The sequence below is a fragment of the Hibiscus syriacus genome, unplaced genomic scaffold, assembly GCF_006381635.1.
Source record: "Hibiscus syriacus cultivar Baekdansim isolate YM2019G1 unplaced genomic scaffold, ASM638163v2 tig00111989_pilon, whole genome shotgun sequence".
Lineage (NCBI taxonomy): Eukaryota > Viridiplantae > Streptophyta > Magnoliopsida > Malvales > Malvaceae > Hibiscus > Hibiscus syriacus.
The window spans coordinates 852044-873259 of record NW_024063230.1 but is presented as its reverse complement, the minus strand read 5'-3'; the positions used below and the strand labels follow the sequence as shown (position 1 = coordinate 873259).

General features: G+C 32.4%; 1 protein-coding gene across 1 annotated transcript; it reads left to right on the top strand.

The window, feature by feature from the left end:
- Nucleotides 1-5317: 5317 nt before the first annotated feature.
- LOC120173849 (prophenin and tritrpticin precursor-like) lies at nucleotides 5318-5626 on the top strand. Its single transcript, XM_039180905.1, has one exon. The coding sequence runs from the start codon at nucleotides 5318-5320 to the stop codon at nucleotides 5624-5626; it is 309 nt and encodes a 102-aa protein (XP_039036836.1).
- The last annotated feature ends 15590 nt before the right edge of the window (nucleotides 5627-21216 follow it).

Sequence of the window (21216 nt, the reverse complement as noted above, 5' to 3'; positions counted from 1 at the left end):
GATCATTTTCGGAATCATCGCTGAATAGATCTTCCGATGTCTTTATTTCATTTCCACGCTTCCACAATATCATAAAATGCTGACGTACTTGATTAATTTATTCGTAACCCATTGTAATTGTACACTACGTAAACTCATCAGAGTTTCCAGACTTATCCAAATCACTTACTAAATCCTCAGTCATTGAGGTTACCTATTTCATTTAGCAGTCATCTCCATTCCAGTTACTTCAGGATTTTCCAGAGTAATTCAAACGTTCCTGAATTTCAGATACATGTTGTACTTCCATTCCATTCAATTTGGTCTTCGTGGTTGATTGTCGAACAAACGTCCAATTCTTAGTACTGAATACAATCTAGAGCTGGGCTGAGCTGAATACTTCCAAAATTTATCATCGAGCCAAACTTGAGAAGACGAACACATGTTCCAGTAATATCTATGCCATTCAGGTATTGACATAGTTTTAGGGTTGATCTACTCACTTAAATTGTTCTCCATTACCTTTAAAGGTAGTCCAATACCTATGCTTACTTGGATTCCTTAATTAATCCAAGAAATCTACTTAGTTTAGACTATAAGGTTATTTTGTAAATTTTGGTATTCAGTTTTATTCCATTCATTTCAGAGCTCGAGGATATCCAATCATTTCTGAGCTTGGTGATATTCTTGGGTCATTTCCATTACAGGGGTATTTTGGTCATTTTACAGATCTACGGTATTTCAATCTTTCCCTTCCATCCGATCTTATTTTTTAATTCAATCTTATCATTTACTTCAGTCCTTTCAAACAATTCTGACAGCAGAATACCCCCAATAAATTACTCTTCAAGTATTTACTCATTATTCGAATATTTTCAGGTCAAGTGTCTTCTCAGACTTTACAAACGGAATATCAGGAATTTTCCTGCACTAAGTCGGGATCTTAACAATTAAATCCGTACTTAATCTAGTTAAGTATGAATCCTCTAAGTATTTTCTCATTCAGAGTCATCTCAGACTATTCTACCTCTTAAGGGCATTTCCGTAATTTCTTAACCAGATAAGTTCGATATTTTCTCTTAACGAAAATAATATAATTTATAGATCCTATGATTAATTGCTTTCTTGAACACTCTCTGATCTTGAAATAATTCCCTTAACACACTTCTAGTATCTTGCATAAACCCTCTTGGGGTTAAAAATCGGTTATCCATAATTTCTAAGTATAACTATCATTTCTTATGCACATCAATATATTTATCGTATCAATATGTATTTTCAGATTTATTAATCCACTTCTAGGGACAATTCTTATCATTTTCCAATATAAGGGTAATTTCGTATTTTTACCATACCGAAGTATTCTCATAATTTCCCATCCAAGTACCTTTAACATTTAACCTTTGATGATATAAAATATAATTTACAAATCCATGTCTGATTTCTTTATCACTATTCACAAACTTGTAATTTAATTCTAACAATCTTTCAATCTCTTATATTAGTCATTCGATCCGTATTCAATTACATAATTTCTACCACATTCATATCGAGTGAATAAATTATTCAACTCCACAAAAGTGACCAACATTATCTTATTCATGCATTTACCAATATCAACATGTTCCATAAAGCATAAAGAGGTAGTAAAGTATTACCTCGATTTCTGTGCAATACTGATCGACCATAAAAATTCCATTCGAACGCCTTTGATCTTCAATTCAACTTCCAATAATTCCTCAGATACATATCAATATAAATTATATCAGAAACGGAGCATAATTGCGATAAACGGATCGAATCGGGTGATAAATCAGTGAAAGACGGCTTATCGGGTTCGAATTTGGTGAAACAAGACTTCGGATTCGGATTCAGGACGTCGAAAGCATAACATATGACTTTTCAAAAATTTGGAATTTTCGGTCAAAATCAAAGTCAACGGGTTTGACTGCAAATTTCGAGGCCTTCGGGTCCGAATTTCGAGAAACGGACTGCGGAATCGGATTTGGAACGTCGAAAATTGTCAGGATAACTATACTCGGTCAAAAACAAAGGTCGTTTAATGCTCGGTCAAAGCCAGTCAAAGTTTTTGTCAACAGTGGTCAACGCCAGTCAACAGGTCGAGTCAACGGGTCGGGTAAACGGGTCGGGTCGGGTTGTGACCGGTCAAACCGGTCACTTTTTCCTTCCCCACGCGCAGTGGCGGCGCGTGAACAGTGCTAAAATCCCGGAAAAATTTCTAAAAATTATTTTGAGCGATTTCGAGATACTTACAAAGCTCGGTTCACAATTTTGAACGGCGGAGAGCTCGATTTCAACAAATCGGAAACTTTGACCGCTTCACCTCCTTACGCGCCGAAGTCGACGGAGACCAAGGATGACACCGGCGAACTCGGAACGATGCAACGAACACGATGGTGCGGGAGGTGTCGTAAACGGATGACCCGATCGTCGTGAATCCATGAAAAAGCAACTAAACCGAGTTATTACTGACGATACTTCCGACTGAAATTAACGACGAACGAAGATGATTCACGACGAAAGATTTGAGGGGTTTTGTTCCTCGGTTGACAACGAACACGATGGTGGTTTCGGCTCGTCGTTTGAAGGTTGGACGGCGAGTAAATCCGAGATCGAAGTAGGATGAACGGGGAAGAAAAACTGGAAAATAATCTGCATAACACACGGGGAATGGGTTTATAATATCTCCAAAAGAAAAATGGTTAAACTATGAGTTTAGCCACTGAATTTCCTGCACTTTATAAAATGGTCTGCCAACTTTAGAACTTTACAATTTAATCCTCTGTTTCTTACAAAATACCAAATTAAATCAAATACTTTATAATTTCTTAAAATTTAGCCCCTAAATTGGGGTGTTATAAAGTCCATGTGAGACACCGAACTATAAAGTGAAAGGTGGTATTACTGTAATGCCTTTGTTGAGGATATTGATTGTTACAAGTTTGAGCTAATTGAAATGTGACCTGCTCAACCCTTTTTCCAAGTAATACTCAGAGTTAGTGATATGGATCGTTCCAAAAAAATTTATGAGAATGTGAGAGTTGTTGCAGAACCTTTGCCGATTATATCTGATGCTACTTAAGATCCTCAACAAATGCATTACAGTAATACCACCTCACTTTATAGTTCGCTGTCTCACATGGACTTGCATTCAAAGCAAGTATGCTTACCTGTGATGTTGGAAGTTGTGTAGTTGAGCTTCTAATTAGAGGAGATGAAGAAAACAATGAGGAAACTTTAAGAATTTGAGACTGATGGGCTTGGAGAACGAAAAAAAATGGTGAGGTGAAGAAGCAGAGTAGGAGAAAGTGAGGGATTCTGCATCAAGACAATATTATTTACCTTGTACCCTGAATTATCTTGTGTGCGAAGAGGCTTCATACCAAAAGCCTACAAGAAAGGGATTAGCTTACTTAAGAGTTTTTAGTGATTTAGATATATGCGCTCACATATGCTTATTACATAATAGCCGTGATGGGCTATAGACATGAAGATAACTACGGAGCCACTGATTATGAGAAAGGAAATGGCTACTCACGTAGTAATGTTTCCTCTTTTCTTTTCCCTTCAATGTTGAAAAGATTTTCTTCTTTTGTTTGCAAAGGGGAACTGCATGTGCTATATATATGCATCATGATCATGCTTTGTTATTTTGAACAATAATTTCTTACAAATGGGAACAACTTGCATCTTTTCGGATTGCGATTGACACATATGATGTTTACAAAACTGCATAGGCTATTAAACTTTTTGACGGAAAAATTATTCGGGAACCCGGACCTTGGAGTTAATACCAAGGTCATGCCATGCTTAGATCCCGATGGATGGAAGACGGTACGCTTTTCAAAGCTTTTATTCGTTTACTCTCATCATCTAAGAGCTGAAAAATTACTTTTGTAGTTGTTTACCATTCAACTATATCATCTATATCTCAAATAGTAGAAAACGAAAAATCATATCATGAATCTTCTCATTCATGTGCAATGCACCAACACTCAGATTAAGTTTGTTCACATTTGATGTTGGAAGTTGTGCACCTGAGATTCTAATTAAAGGAGATGAAGAAAAAAAAGGAGAAAACTTTAAGAATTTGAGAAGGATGTGGTCGTAGAAAGAAAATAAATTGTGAGGTGAAGAAGAAGAGGGGGAGAAGGCGTGAGAGGCGGTCAAAATGGTCTCCCGTGGCTATATAGTGTCAAAAAAGTCAACTAATGTGTCACATCAGTATTTTGTTACTTCAGTAATGACGGTTAACATTTAAGTGATTAATTTGTTACAAATTGATAACGTCAGTAATCAGTTTGTTATTTTTAAAATTTCAGTTGGAGAAACAAAATTTAATCAAATATCAGTGAACATTTGTATAATTTACCTTATATTAAAAAAGCAATCCACTTTTAACTGTGGGCAATATTAAAGAAGCAATGAATCAAAAAATAACAAGAAGAGCTATGCCCGATATTTTGACTAGGGGTACAAAATCGATTCAACTCGTAATTTTATAGATTCGATTTGATTTGGAAAAAAAATAAATTTAAATCGTGACATAAAATATAACTCAACATTTTTAATAATTAGTTGATTGATTTTTAAATTTAAGTAGAGTCTCTCAACTGTACATGATATATACAAATCACATTTGAAAACAATATAAAGGAATATATATATATATATATATATATATATATATATATATATATATATATATATATATATATATATATATATATATATATATATTGAATACAGGTATGGGAAATCGTTGAAATTAAAATCAAATAGTATCGTAACATTATAATTTTTTTCAATTAAATTAAAATAGAAATTCGAATAACTCAACTCGAAAAAACTTTCATAAACTCAGCCCGATTTGAAAATTCTTTAAATAAAAATTTAGTTACAAAATAAGATTAGTAAAGTGGAATAATTTTTTTTACTCAATTTAATAGAATGTACACCTCTAATTTTGACAATGACAGACAACAACAATTTGTAAGATATTAATGCAAAAGTAGAAGTAGAGGTAACAGTTTCCTATCTACAGTTAATAATGCCATGTAATTTGCGACCTGGGGATGAATCTACAGAGCTAGCCTTAAGAAAACAGCAGTAAATACAACAACATTTCAAGCCATTAAAAGCTGTACTTAGCCTCCGTTCCAACTCCACTTCTGTTGAAGAATTACAGGCTACTAATGGAAACCAATCTCACCAAAACCGGAGGCCAACTTCTTGCATTAAACCCCACTTTTCCAACTCTATAAAACAAACACCATTTCCATTCCATGTCCTTATCTACACAATCTTTGCTTGTAAAATGGCTAATTCTCATCGTCTCCTTATTTTAGCTATTTTCATTGCACTGTCGATGTCGTTTTCGGCCATGGATGTAGCTCAGGCTCGCCGTCTTTTGCAGGCGGTAACCACCACAGCGCCACCAGTATTTCCAAATGTGCCTCCGGGACCGTTCCGTGGCTTCCCATTCCCTCCTTTCAACGGACCTTACCCGGAGTATAGGTTGCCGCCATTTCCGGGCATTTCAAATGTTCCTCCTTCAGCTCCTGGCTTTCCCGGCTCTTTCCCGATATTCCCCGCTCCGCCAACGTTTCCCAACCCTTCCCCTTGAAACCACCGATTTAAAAGCTATTACTCATGCGTGAAATTTCTATATAACCAGTGCTAAATAAAGGTTAAAGTTTAATGTGTGTAGGTTTCAATCTTTATTCTGTTTTGAATAGCTATGGTGGAAGCTTTGGTTTGGCTAATAATAAGAACATAAGTTATATAGTATTGACTAATGTCGTTGGTAGTTAATGTATTAAAAACATGGTCTTGCTTCTACCCGTATTTGTAATTTTATGTGTGTACAAGGAATGAGTATCTACATCTTTCCTATTGTGTTTAATTTTATATTGGTTTCATCTTAATATTTCTATCTTTTCTTTTAGGTAATTATTCGGGTTAACCAAATATGTATGGACGAATGATATTACGTTAGAGATACAAATCTTTAAAAATAATATTGAAAATTTAAAGCTATAAAATTAGATAATTAATATAAAACATAGAAAGAATATCTAAATTATATAGGATATAACTGTCCTAATATCCATATATGAATCAAATAATTAATACACATTTTAAATTTCAATATATTACCAAATATAATATATCTAAAGTCAAAATCTCTCAAATTATGTTTTATGATCAGTTTCATAAATAAAATTTCTCTCATCCATTGTTTTATTCGTTTTCAGTTATCTAATTAATATGCAATATAATAACAAACTATAACCAAGTACAAAAAGGTTTATCTTAAATCCAATTATTATATAAACAGTTAATATAAACAAATTTTATTATTTAAAATGATTTATTATAGAATTTATTAAGTAACCTCACCGATTAATAAAATATTATTTTCCCTAAAAGTTTTAAATTCGAGCAGTTGCGTCGGTAAGATGTATACTCTTTCAATAAGCCTAATTTAAGATTCTAAAACCTAAAAGGACTAAGATATCAGTAAATAAATATATGTATATATACAAAATCTCTATTTTAGTGATATGTGTTGCTAAAGTCTATTGTTAGTGATACGTGTGTAAATCCCTATGAGTTTCAAGTAACGGTGTAAGACACTTTTTATTTTAGATACAAAGTTTAGAATAAAGTCGGTTTTTATATTAGAATGAAATTTATTGTTGTATGCAAATTTAATTTAGAGATAGAGATTAATTCTTTTAAATTTCATTAAAGTCAATATCACGTGCTCAAAGCATATCTTCTAGCGTCAATATGATTTGAGAATATGAGAACTGGTATGTGAATTATTTGGTCATTCAATTCACGAAGAATCCACTTAAATAACGATTTGAAATTGTCCATTAGTTTGTGAGTGGTACGTAATACTCAGATTAACTCGAGTTCTTATGGCTTCTTATTAGGATTTACAAAACCGATATGTAAATCGTGAATCTTGATAAGAGTTGATGGAAACTGGGACACCATGAACTCTAATAAATTCTTAGACGTATAGTTTGATTAATCTTTTATGATTGAGGTTGGTTCGAACCGAAATGAAATATGCAGATTTGATTAATTGATCAACTATCACCCAAACAAAATCATTCGTTTTTAAGATCATAGGTAAATTGAAAACGAACTCTGTTATGATTTGTTTCCACTTTCATTAAGGTATTTCGATAGTGTTATAGTTCTCTGTTAAAAAAATTGGTGTTTAACTTTTAACAATGGACAAATCAGACGTTTGGAAACAAAATGGGTGATAGTTTTCTTCATCCCAACCACCAATATTGTTCCCAAAGATCTTGGCAGTTCCACGATACATAATAAGGGAACTATTGTGAGCTTCTTGCAGAATATCAGACTTTAATTTATAGTTTTCAAAAATATAGATTCGATTCCAAAACCAAAAGCATTCATCATAGGTAACGGAGAATTTAGAGTTGGCATAAAATTTTATCTCAAATTATCGAATTGTTACAAACAGGGGCGGAGCCTAGTGAGGTCCCAAAGGAGCCAAACTCCTGTTAAATTTATATATTTGATATAATTTTAGTTTAATAGTATTTTTATTTATGTAAAAATAAATATTTAAATTAAAAAATATAAAATTTTATTAAATATTTAATTAAGTAGGATCGAACTAAAGAACGATAACCACGTGTTCTCAAAATTTTTGGGTCAAATAACAATTTAGGTAATTGTAAGTCTTAATATTACACAAATTAAGTGTTATCTTGTGACTTTTGAGTTTTTTTTTAAATATAAATCTAGGGTGAATACAAGGTAATATATGTACAAAGACTCAACATTTAACAATGAATGCTCATACCCCCACATGAGCAGTGCTCGAACTCGAGACTTCAAGGATAACAACAATATCTTAATCACTAAGGTTGTTTAGTTCATGCTGAATTTTGAGTTTAAATATTTAATAAATCTTTATATTTGTTTTAAAATAATCCAATATTTTGACACCTATTAATATTTAGTTATGGTTCTTCCCTGTTTACAATTTACGAATTCTATAAAAAAAATTGAACTCAACTCAAATTTTCACGTTTCCATCGCTGTTGTTACTTACCAAACCTACAACTACCCTCCTTTATTTATTTGATAACTATCGGTATCTAATCTTTTGATCGACTAATCCAGATCATATATTATAGAGGCGAGGCAGACCTTTCAAACCTATTTTACTCCATTCACAATTTTCAAGATTCAAACCCCTAATGTTATTTAAAAAATTTAATTTTTTATCCTACTAAATTAACTAGTTATTGTTGGTCCCTTATTTATTTTGTATATAGATATATATTAGATTCCAACTCGAAGTACAAATAACGAACACTTATATCTTTGATAATTGTTAAAATTAATTATTTTTTAATTAAAATAAAATGTTGAAACATAAGATAGAATATGTAGATAAGCTCCCGTCGTATCGGATTCCAATCAAAGTTACCCCATCCAACAAAAAATTAAATATTAAGAAAGCAAGTTGAGGGTCATTGAGTCTTGAAGACAACACCAGTTAGTACGAGGGTAAAAACCCAGCTCTCTCTTCAAGAATGGTCTGTCCGTACGGAAAACTAGGAGTTAAACGGTCATTCGAATCATTATTAGTTCGGATTATTTTGATTCATATTATTTTAGGTTTAGACTTAATCCGGATTAGATCAGATTATTTTGGTTTTAATTTTATTCGAATCTATAATAAGTCGGGCTAGGTTTGAGTCAGATCGGGTTATTTCAAGCTTCGGTATTATTTGGGTCTATAGTGAGTTGAGGCGGTTCGGTTATTGGATCGGGTCAATAACAAATCGGATGATTTTCGGTTCGGGTTAATATCGGATTAGGTAAATATTTGATCAATTATTTTTGGTTTAAGTCAATTTTAGATCTTCGGGTCAATTCAAGTTAAGTTAGGTATGGGTTAAATCAAGTATATATAGAATTATTGATACTTTTTACAAAAAAAAAAAGACGTTTCTTTTTTTAAATCATATTATTTGTGTCCAATTTCATTTAAATTCAATTATCATTTAGGGATTATAGTTTAACTCAAACTAAACTTATAAGATATATATGTGAAATTTTTTTATTGCACCGGACTAAAAATTTGTGGTACAATCTATTTAGTTAAAAAGATAAAAAAGTTAATTATAAATTTATTATAAATTAAATTTTAAATTAGATGATTAATGTTCAATTATAAATATAATATTTTTGTTAAATTTAAAAGTAATAATAATATACTATTTGTGTTTGAATAAATATTATTTTAAATATATTTATAAATATATTATATTATTATATCATCGATAATATTTTATTATAAATAAAAATAGATATCTTTGTATTGTAAAAATAAATCATTTGTGTAGTGCAAAAATATGTTATTTTATATTAAATTTAAATAATTTTATTTTCTAATATACAAAGAAATTAAAATAATTTATAAATTAATTTAATAGTTTTAAAAAAATTATTTTAGTAGTTCTAAAGTAAAATATGAAATTAATATTTCATAATTCGATTTAAAATAATTGAAAACCAATTTAATAATTTTGAATCATTAGGTAATAGAATCTAAAATGAAATATTGAACTAATACATTATTATTTAGTTTACTTAAATATTAATTTAATATTATAGTTCATTAATTAATGGAATCTAAAATAGATATCAAAATTATTAAATTATTATTAAATTAAAAATTAATAAATTAATAAATTAAATGAAGTTTAGCATAATTATGAGATGATAAAGTTATTATTATTTAATGAAATTATAATTAAATTATATAAAAAAATGTTTAATATAGAAAAATAATTTTATCATAATTATTAATTAATTAATGAGTTAATTATAGATTAAAGTTAATTTAGATTTATTTAATTGTTAGATATTTAATTATATATATTAATTTTATAATTAATAAAAATAATTAAAGTTCAAATAAAAAAATTAAAGCTTAACATCAAAATAAGTACTCAAACTATATTGTTTTTTCCAATTGGTGTCTAAAGTAATTTTTGACTTATTCTGGTATCTAACATTGCAAGCGTTATCACTTTAGATGTTCAGACCGTCAACAGTGTTAATTTCTCCCGTTAAGTGACACGTGTTATAATCTGAAAATTTTGAAAATTTAAAATTAAAAAATTAAAATTATATATTTAAAAATAGATAAAAGTTTTTGAAAAAAACTAAAAAACATTGAAAACCTTCATTTTGACCCTTAAACCTACATCGGCCACCACCCTTTGCCATCGACGAAGCTCCACTAGACCTCACATCTCTCCGATGACCAAATCTATATGAAACGTGAACGTTCATCGATGAATTGGCGTTTTATACTGTAACACCCAAACATCGGGTCAGTGACCAAAATGTAAGAAATTAAAATTTAATGGTTTTAGTAGAATAAATTCAAAAGTTCAATAACTAATTTTAAAAATTTTGATTAGGACTTGTTATCAAAGATGATATATTAGAGGGGCATTATGGTCTTTTTAAAGGAAAGGAAATTTTATATTCCCCTTTTTAGAGATATAAACACGTGGAGTAAGAAAATCACGGGAAAAAAGAAAAGTCTGAAAACTCTGGGTCATTTTCTCTTCTTCTTTCTCTTGCAGTGAACCTTCATTTGCAAAGGTAAGTGATTTCCAGCTGGTTGTTTCTTCAAATTTTGGTTTACTTTTGAAAACTTGGGTGATGTATAAGCTTAAATGAAGCTTTAGGTTGATTAAAACTGAGAGATGTGTAAATTAATGATGAATTTGTAAAGTGAGTTTTTAAGGGAATTGTTGATATGGTTTAGTTTTTGGATTTCTATTGATAATTTTGACTTGTCAAGGGTCTAATTAAGGAGTTAGAATGATTAGAAATGATTAAGAACATGTTATAATTTTGGATATTTAGGAGTATTAAATTGAGACAAGTTGGTATTGATAAGTGAAAGCTGAGTTTAAAGGCATGAAATAAGATAAAAGTGGAGATTTGGGTGTGTTTTTGGTTAATTTTCAAAATGAAATAGGTAAATTCTGGGCAATGGTATCTGTACTAGAAGAACAATATCGATACTTCAAGGCAAAACTAATTGAATTTGAGGATCAACATCGATACTGATTGAAGAAGGTATCGATACTGAAATAGGGGTATCGATACCAATAGTAAGGTATCGATACCATTATCAAGTATAAAATTCCAGAATGCCAAAATGGTATCAGTACTGAAGTGGGTATCAATACCATAGAAGGGAAATATCAGTACTGTATGAAGGGTATTGATACTAGTGCGCCTGAAATGGTGAATTAGGTGTTCCTTTCAGCTTAAGTTATTAATGTTTGGTTAATAGCAATATGAATTTGATATTCATCTCGATTGAACTATTGTGTAGACATTAAACGAAGGCAAATTCTGGACGATTCGACGTTATAAATTATCGATCAAGATTGATAAGGATTATCCTAGAACTTACATGAGGCAAATGTGAGTGCAACTCATTTGTTTTATATTAGATTTGAGGGCGGCTTACGATAATCCAGCCTCAGAGTTTTCGATCGAAAACCATTTTTATTTATTTTATTTACAATACTTTATTCAAGTTATATTTCTTAAGTTATGTTTTGAATTTTATCTATACATGATTATGAAAATGCGATATATGAATATGTTTATGTGAAAATGTTCGCTGTGAAAGTGCCTTTGTGAACAAGACACACTTTGAGTAATGAAATTATAAGTAATTACGTGGTTAAAAGCCCAAGGTATATATGAGAATTAGAGGTATAGTTGGCATGCCAAGAGTCGAGGGTTCTATGTGGTCCTTCTGGACAATCCTATGTGGTCATTCGGGACAAAACTATGTGGTCATTCGAGACAAATATATGGCACTTCGGTGCAAATTATGTGACTTGTGGTGACAACATTAGTGCACAACCACAATGTACTCACATACCTAGAGTTCTCAATAATATACATTGGGCCATTGAAAACATAGTTATATGAACCGAACAATGTATAAAAGAATCTATTCTTATTGTTATGAAAAGAAATTTGAATTCCTTATTAATTTTTTTTATGACATAAATAAGAATTTTGGTTTATAAAGTTTTTTGTGGCTTATATTTGCCTCATTAAGTCAACGACTTAACGTGTGATTGTTTCACACGTATGTTTGAAGAAAGCAGAGAGCTAAAGCTAGGCAAGGACAACATACTCCCTCAAAAGATCAGATCAGACCAATTTAAATCACATATTCTTGTTATTTTGTAAATTGTTGGCATGTATCATATGTTTAAATTATAATGCTTTGATCAACTTTGTAATTAAACAATTTTTGTATTTATGTAAATTATTAAATATTTTATTTAAAGATGAATGTGCATTTTCATTATTTACTTTAATTCAAGGGTTTCATCATCTTAATACAAATAAAAGTTTAAATTTTCCTATACTTTTTAAGAGTCAATGATTTGAAAAGTCAATGTAACACCTCAGATTCGTATCAAGGTTGGGTACGGGTTAGGGGTGTTACATTTAATTGTATCAGAGCTATGGTTTAATTGATTTTAAGTTTGAAATGAAGTTGTTTTTATTTTAAATAGTGTACATGCCAACTAAAAGTCAAGTCTTCCTGATCTGATAAGTATTTAGTATGTTGTCCTTACTAATAAATAATGATTTAATCTTAATAGATGTCAGACTTTGAGGGCTCCCAAAGTGAAGCGAGAGATAGGAATAAGGGAAGTAGTAATTCACCTGCCTCAGGTAGGCAGGGTGAGGAGCAGACACATCAGAGAGTGCCTATACAAGATCAAGGGACATTGTTCTATACGTTGGATGCAACTCTGATGTATTTCCAACCATCTGCTCCCTCAGCTCCTAAGATGAATGTGGCTAAGGAGCTTTGAAGCCTGGGGAGCACCTGAATTTAAATGAGAAGCTGAGGAAGGTCCAGTTACTGCTGATATGTTGTTAAACGACATTAAAATCATGCTAGAGAGTCTCCATTATTATGAAATGAAGAAGTTGGATAGGGTAGTTTTATTACTTCAGGGTCAAGTAAAAAATTGGTGGACGAATGTGACGATGCGAGCTATAAGGGACCATGTGACATGGTTTTTCTTTCTAGTAGAGTTTAAGAATAAATACATTGGAGACCAGTTCACCCTTTAGATAAAACAAGAATTTATGAGTTTGAAGTAAAGAAATCACATTGTGTATGAGTACGAGTGCGAGTTTAACAAGCTGAGCAGATTTGTAGCGGAGTTGATCCTTACAAAAAAAGATTCATGTGATCAGTATGTTAAGGGTTTATGCCCCATATTAAAAGAGCTACTATTAACATTGAATCTCTCTTCATTCCAAGAGGTAGTAAATCGAACCAAATCCCTAGCGAGCTCAAAATGAGATATTTATGGAGCAGAATATGCAATGAAATAAGAGAGTTGGTACTTCGTCAAGTGTATCGCAAGAGAAGAAAAGTCGAGGTTTGAGTTTTCGACCTCAGACTAGATCAGAGTTAGCGACAACCTCAGGTAGAGGATCAAATCCTAGAAGAGCCTGACAGACTCACTCAGTAAAATCAGGAGTGTAAAAGTCCAACCAATGTCAGCATTGTGGTAAATAACGTAGTGGCATATGTTGTAGAGTCTCCAGAGCATGCTTTGAGTGTAGCGAGATCGAACTTTTATTCAGAAGTGCCCAATGATGACTGGAGAGCCAGCACAAACCGAGAAATTTGATATTGCACCTCTAAGAGGTAAAGCATGGGGCCGAGGAAGAAATCAATCCTAGTCGACCACTCAACTTGAAGTACGCTCTACTGCTCGAGTGTACAACCTTAAGACCAGTGAAGATTGTGATGATTCTGAAATCATTGCAAGTACTTTTCAGATAGCTGGTAAACCTGTTTTAGTTTTGATTGATCCCGGATCGAATTACTCTTATGTTTGTGGTAAGCTAGTGAAAGACTTGAGAATTCAATTAGAACATATTCGTAGTGAGGTGATTGTGACTAATTCATTAGGACATAGTGCTCGAGTGAGACAAATTTGTAGAGGATGTCCTATAAGGATTTAATGAATTAAATTTCTTGCTAATATAATGAAATTACCCTTTGACGAGTTCGAGGTTATCCTAGGAATAGATTGGCTATATCATTACCACGCCAATATGATTATTGACTTAAGCGAGTTATGTTGAGAAGTCTTGATGGATAATAAGTTAGTGTGGTCAGTGAGAGAATCAATCCATTAGCTAATGTGATATCGATGATGTCGACTCATAAGTTAATGCTACAAGGATGTCAAGCTTATATCGCCAATGTAATCTATACTCGAGCCAAGGAAAGAAAATTTGAAGATATTCCGACTGTCCGAGAGTTCCCAGAAGTATTCCCTGAGGAATTACCAGGATTACCTCCAGATAGGGAGGTTGAGTTTCAAAATGAAGTTATGGCGGGAACAATACCGATTTCAATGACTCCCTATAGGATGGCCCCAAAGGAACTGAAAGAGTTAAAGATACAGTTAAAAGAGCTTTTGGATAAAGGATTTATCAAATCCAGTGTGTCATCTTGGGGTGCTCTAGTATTTTTCGTAAAGAAGAAAGACGGTTTGATGCATCTTTGTTATGATTATCGACAGCTCAACAAGGTTACCATAAAGAACAAGTATCCTCTCCCAAGAATCGAAGATTTATTTGATCAACTCAAGGGAGTTGCGGTGTTTTCTAGAATCAATTTATGCTCCAGTTATTATCAATTGAAGATACAAGAAAAAGATGTTTCAAAAATGGCGTTTAGGACTCGATATGACCATTACAGATTTATAGTAATGCCATTTGGGTTAACTAACGCACCTATAACGTTTATGGACCTTATGAATAGAGTTTTCCAGCCATACCTTGGTCAGTTCGTGATCGTTTTCATTGATGACATCTTAGTGTATTCAAAGACAATGGAGGAGCATGATGCCCATCTTCGTGTGATTCTTCAAACATTACGAGACAATAAGCTTTATGCTAAGTTCTCTAAGTGCGAGTTTTGGCTAACTAAAATGGCATTTCTTGGACACGTGGTTTTTGAAGAAGGGATTCAGGTAGATTTTTAGAAAATAAAATCTATATTGGATTAGGAAGTTCCAAGAAATATTTATGAAATGTTGATTTTCTTAGGTTTAGAAGGATATTATCGAAGGTTCGTAAAGGACTTTTCGATGATTTCCTCCCCTTTGACCAATTTGTTAAAGAGAGATGTGCCTTTTGAATGGACGGATAAATTCAAAAGAGTTTTTAAACTTTAAAGAAAGTTCTTACGAAGGCTCATGTGCTAGTGAAACCAGAATCATGCAAGGATTATACAATTTATAGTGATACTTCCCTTAATGGTTTGGGATGTGTATTAATGCAACATGGAAAAGTAGTTGCTTATGCTCTAAGACAACTTAAGCCCTATGAGAAGAACTATCAGACACGTGATCTTGAATTAACAGCGGTGGTCTTTGTATTGAAAATGTGGCACCACTATTTATATGGTGAGCGTTGCTATATTTTCACTGATAAAAAAAGTTTGAAGTATTTATTGATGCAAAATGAGCTTAATTTGAGACAAAGAAGATGGATCGAGTTACTCAAAGACTATGATGCGATCATAGATTATTGTCCTGGGAAAGCTAAAGTAGTAGCTGATGCTCTTAGTCGGAAGACTTTTACCGCTTTGCGTATGTTAAATGCCCAAATTGTGTTAAAGGATAATGGTTCTCTAATGGCCGAATTAAAGTTAAAATCGTTATTATTGGAGCAGATAAAAGATTTGCAAAGGAATGATGATAAGTGTTTAACCTGATTGGAGTAAATAGAAAAAGATGAAATCAAGAACTTTAAAGTTAAGTTAAATGGATGTTTATACTATAGAGACCGAGTTTTTTTTCCAATGATGATGGGTTGAAAGAAGTTATACTTTCTCAAGCACATTGTAGTCCACTGACTATGCATCCAGGAGAGAATAAGATGTACAAAGATTTGAATGGGTGTTTTTGGCGGCCATACATGAAAATAGCCATTACAAATTTTTCTCAAAGTTTCTTACTTGTCAACAATTGAAAGTTGAACATCAAGTGCCTTCAGGACTATTGCAATCGATCTCTATTCCTCAATGGAAATAGGAAAGAGTTACGATGGATTTCGTAATTGTATTACCTTTGTCACCCAACAAAAATAATTCAATTTGGGTTATTGTGGATATATTGACTAAGGCAGATCACTTTATTTTTGTTTGAACGGATTATTCGATAGACAAGTATGCTGAATTATACCTCAAGGAGATAGTTTGACTACATGAAGTACCAGTTTCAATAATATATGATAGAGATCCAAGATTTACTTTAAGATTTTGGAAGTCTTTATATGGAGCTTTGGGTACTTGATTAAACTTTAGTACTATTTTTCATCCTCAAACTGTGGTCAATCAGAGTGGATGATTCAGGTACTGGAAGATATGTTAAGAGCAAGAGCAATTGAATTTCATGGATCGTGGGAAAAGTATCTGCCGATTGCGGAATTTGCATATAATAATAGCTATCAACCAAGTATTAAAATGGAACCATATGAAGCATTGTATGGAAGGAAATGTAGAACACAACTTAATTGGTATGAATTAAATGATCGGGAAGTTCATAGTCCAAACTTGATTAAAGAAGTACAAGAAAAGGTTCAAGTAATCCAACACAACCTTAAAGTGGCATCGACAGACAAAAGTCATTTGCAGATTTAAAGAGAAAGGAAATTGAATTTCAAGTAGGCGACAAAGTGTTTCTTAAAGTATCACCTTGGAAGAAATTACTTCGTTTTGGGCATAAAGGAAAGCTCAGTCCTAGGTTCATTGGACCCTATTAAATCTTGAAAAGAGTTGGACCAGTGGTATACCAGTTAGCATTGCCACCAGAGATGGAAAAGATCCATAATGTCTTTCATGTGCCTATGCTTCAGAGATATCGATCAGATCCTGTACACATCATCAAACCGAATGAAATAAAAATTCAATCTGATCTGACCATGAGGAAGAATAATTTTTAGATTTTTGCATATGAAATCAAGCAGCTAAGGAACAAGACGATTTCGTTAGTTAAAGTTCTCTGGAGAAATCATAAAGTAAAAGAGGCTACATGGGAGTGAAGAATATATGAGGTTAAAATATCCCCACCTCTTTGTACAGTGAAAATTCGAGGACAAATTTTCTTAAGGGGGAGATTTGTAACACCCCAAACATCGGGTCAATGATCAAAATGTAAAAAATTAAAATTGAATGGTTTTAGTAGAATAAATTGAAAAGTTCAATGACTAATTTTGGAAATTTTGATTAGGACTTGTTATCAAAGATGATATATTATAGGGGAATTATGGTCTTTTTAAAGGAAAATAAATTTTATATCCCCCTTTTTAGAGATTTAAACACCTAGAGTAAGAAAATCACGGGAAAAAGAAAAAGTCTAGAAACTCTAGGTCATTTTCTCTTCTTCTTTCTCTTGCCGTGAACCTTTATTTGCAAAGGTAAGTGATTTCTAACTGGTTGTTTCTTCAAATTTTGGTTTGGTTTTGAAAACTTGGGTGATGTATAAGCTTAAGAGAAGCTTTAGATTGATTAAAACTGAGAGATGAGTAAATTAATGATGAATTTGTAAAGTGGGTTTTTAAGGGAATTGTTGATATGGTTTAGTTTTTGGATTTCTATTGATAAATTTGACTTGTCAAGGGTCTAATTAAGGAGTTAGAAGGTTTAAAAATGATTAAGAACATGTTTGAAAATATGGTATGTGTTGAACTATGTTTCGATATAACAATTTAAGGCAAAATGGTTTTTGGACTTGAATTGAATTTACAAAATGTATTTGGACTTAATTGAATTTATTCAAAATTTAAAAAAATAATTCAAAGTTCTTTTAATTTAAAATTGAGCACAAAAATGTTTTTATGAATAGTAATTTACTATTTGAACAGTATGTAAAAGGGGAACCGATTCCAGTATGTAAAAGGGGAACCGATTCCCCCCAAGGGGGTACCGATTCCCTCACTGTTCATCAGCCCAACGGTCATAATATTTGAATATTATGAAGGTGTATCGATTCCCTATGAAGGGGTACCGATTCCCCCCAATTCTGGGCAGCCTATTTTTGCAGAAAAATCATTCCCAAAGGCTCCAAAACATCCCCAACGGCTAGATATGACTTCAAACACATTCCAAGCTATAAATACAAGCTAAGGACACTTGAAGAAGTAAGAGAACAACTATCCAAGTAATCAAACACAAGAGAAGAGTTTTTCATTCTTATTTCATCTTTCTCTTGTAAATATTTTGTTCTTGTGAGCTTAATTCTTGTAAACACCTACCTTAGAGAGGTTTTATTGTTTACATCTTTTATCCTTTTGTAAAGGGGAAAGGTTCTAGCTTAGCCCGTGTAAAAGCTAGGGAAAGGTTAGTGAATTTGTTGGAAAATCCTTGGTGAGGAGCTAAGGTAGTGGATGTAGACTTTGATTGAGAAAGTCGAACCACTATAAATCGCTGTCCAATTCTCTATCTTTCAATCTCCTTACTCCCTAAACACAAAACCGTTCTGACCCCTCTTTGCAAATCGTTCCGGTTGTCGTTTCGAGCTTCCGAAAATCCCAACAATTGGCATCAGAGCCTAACTCATTAAGAAGGTTTAACCACCTTGAGACGATCCTAGAAGAAGCTTTCTCTATCTTTCAATCTCCTTACCTAAACAAAACCGTTCTGACCCCTCTTTGCAAATCGTTCCGGTTGTCGTTTCGAGCTTCCGAAAATCCCAACAATTGGCATCAGAGCCTAACTCATTAAGAAGGTTTAACCACCTTGAGACGATCCTAGAAGAAGCTCTACCAATTCCTGACGCAACCGACAAAGAATGACTTTTCCTCCGGTGCTTATTATCTTGAGAAATATCCTATTATGGATTCACAACCAGTCAACAAGCCACCCTTTTTCAATGGAGCAAATTATGCACATTGGAAGAATAAGATGATGTACTTCATTCAATCATACAATCTAGGAGCTTGGTACTCAATCATGGACGATTACTCCTTTCCACCCGGCAAGTACAACGATTGGAGTAGAGAAGAGCAGAAAATTTTCAGCTTAATTCTAAGGCTATACATATTCTATTTTGTGCTTTAGGCCCAAATGAATATGGAAGAGTCTCATCTTGTTCCAGTGCCAAAGAGATTTGGGATAAGCTCCAAGTCACTCATGAAGGAACCGACGAAGTGAGGGAATTAAAGAAAAGTCTTCTCAACCATAGCTACGAGAACTTCAAGATGAAACCCGATGAAGACATCAAAGCTATGACGGATAGATTCTCTATGATTGTCAATGGTCTCAATGGATATGGAGAAGTAATCCCAAATGAGAAGCTTGTGAGGAAGATGATTTACTCTCTTCCAAAGGAGTGGCAATCAAAGAAGACGGCCATTATCGAAGCAAGAAACCTAAAGTCTCTCACTCTCAACGAGCTAATTGGTTCCATTCTCACTCATGAGATGATGGTGAGGGAAGATGAAGAAAGGGAAGAGAAGAAAAACAAGAAGAAGAAGAAGAAGAAGAAGAATGAGGACGTAGGCATCAATGAAAGCCATCAAGATTCAAGTGATGAGGTGGGTGAAGACGATGATGAACAAAAAAAAGAGATGATCAAGCTCTTGAAGGAACTCAAGAGATTCATGATTTCCAAGGAAGTGAAACATGAATCAACCAAGAAGAAGAGTCCCCCGGTATGTTTTGATTGTCAAAGAAAGGGGCATGTCATGTATGAATGTCCTCTTCTAAAAAAAGGGAAGAAGGCATTTGTTGCATCTTAGAGTGATGAAGATGATTCCAATGATGAAGATGAAGTAGTCAACCTATGCCTCATGACCACTCAAGAAGAATTCGAGGTATCTTCTAACTCAAATGAATTTAATTCATTTACTTTGATGAGTTACAAGATGCTTATAATAGGTTGTATTTGGGATTTAAGACCATGAATTCCAAATATACGAAATTAATTTCAAAACTCAAAATTGAAAATAAATCGATTTTGAAAGCTAGAGTTGATTTTGAAAATCAAAATGAAATTTTGAAAAATGATTTAGAACTTTCAAAAATCAAAATAAATGATTTAGAAAAGAAAAATTTTGAGTTAGAAGTTAAGCTTGAAAGCTTAACAAAAGAAAAAGAATTAATTTATAAAAAACAATCTATTTTGTTTAAAAATGGCAAAATGCTCACATTGCCATTATCATGGTCATATGGAACATACTTGTCCTTTGAAGAAAGGAAAACATTTTAAAATTAGGCAAGTATGGGTTCCAAAAGGAACAAGGGGCATTGTAACTAACGTTCAAGGATCTAAAGCAATTTGGATACCAAAATCTACTTAAATGTCTCTTGTAGGTGTGTGAAAGCAATTGTGATGAAAATTATGATATTCAAGATGCTCTAGCCACACATGAAAAAGGAATGGGTAACCTCTAAGCTTAATGCTTTTAATTTTGGTTATTTGGTTGCTCATTTGATTTTAAGCATGCATGAGTTTTGGTTTTAAATGATTATGCATCATTGTTTTAATCTCATGTATGTTGAAAAGATGATTATGATGAACATTTATTTTTGAGAATTTTTATTTCATCATGATGAATTTTGGTCAAAATTGGTTTTAAATGCTAATGATATCTCTCTAACAATTGATATCAAATTTCAAAATACTTTGATTTTAGAAATTTTAATTTTTGGCCTAAATTTGAATGTTTATGCATGTGGGCTAAATGAAAATGATATCTCTCTAGCAATTGATATCAAATTTTTAAAATTGCATAACATTTTTGGAAAACTTTATGCAAATGCACTTAATTTTAGCAATTGGTATTAATATCAAATTTCAACAATTGGTATTGCATAAAGTATTTTAGACTTGGATATATTGAATTTCATGTGCTACAAACATGTTTGTTATTCTTTTTAGAAATTCAATATTTTGTTTAAGTGTCAAGATCTTAAAAGCTTAATTTTGCTTGGAATACATTTATTGAGGGGGAGCTTTGATTTTTCAAATTATTTTTAAATGTAAAATTTACTACTTACTCTCCAAAGTTATTTTAAACTTCAAAGATTGAATTATTTTTGATATAATA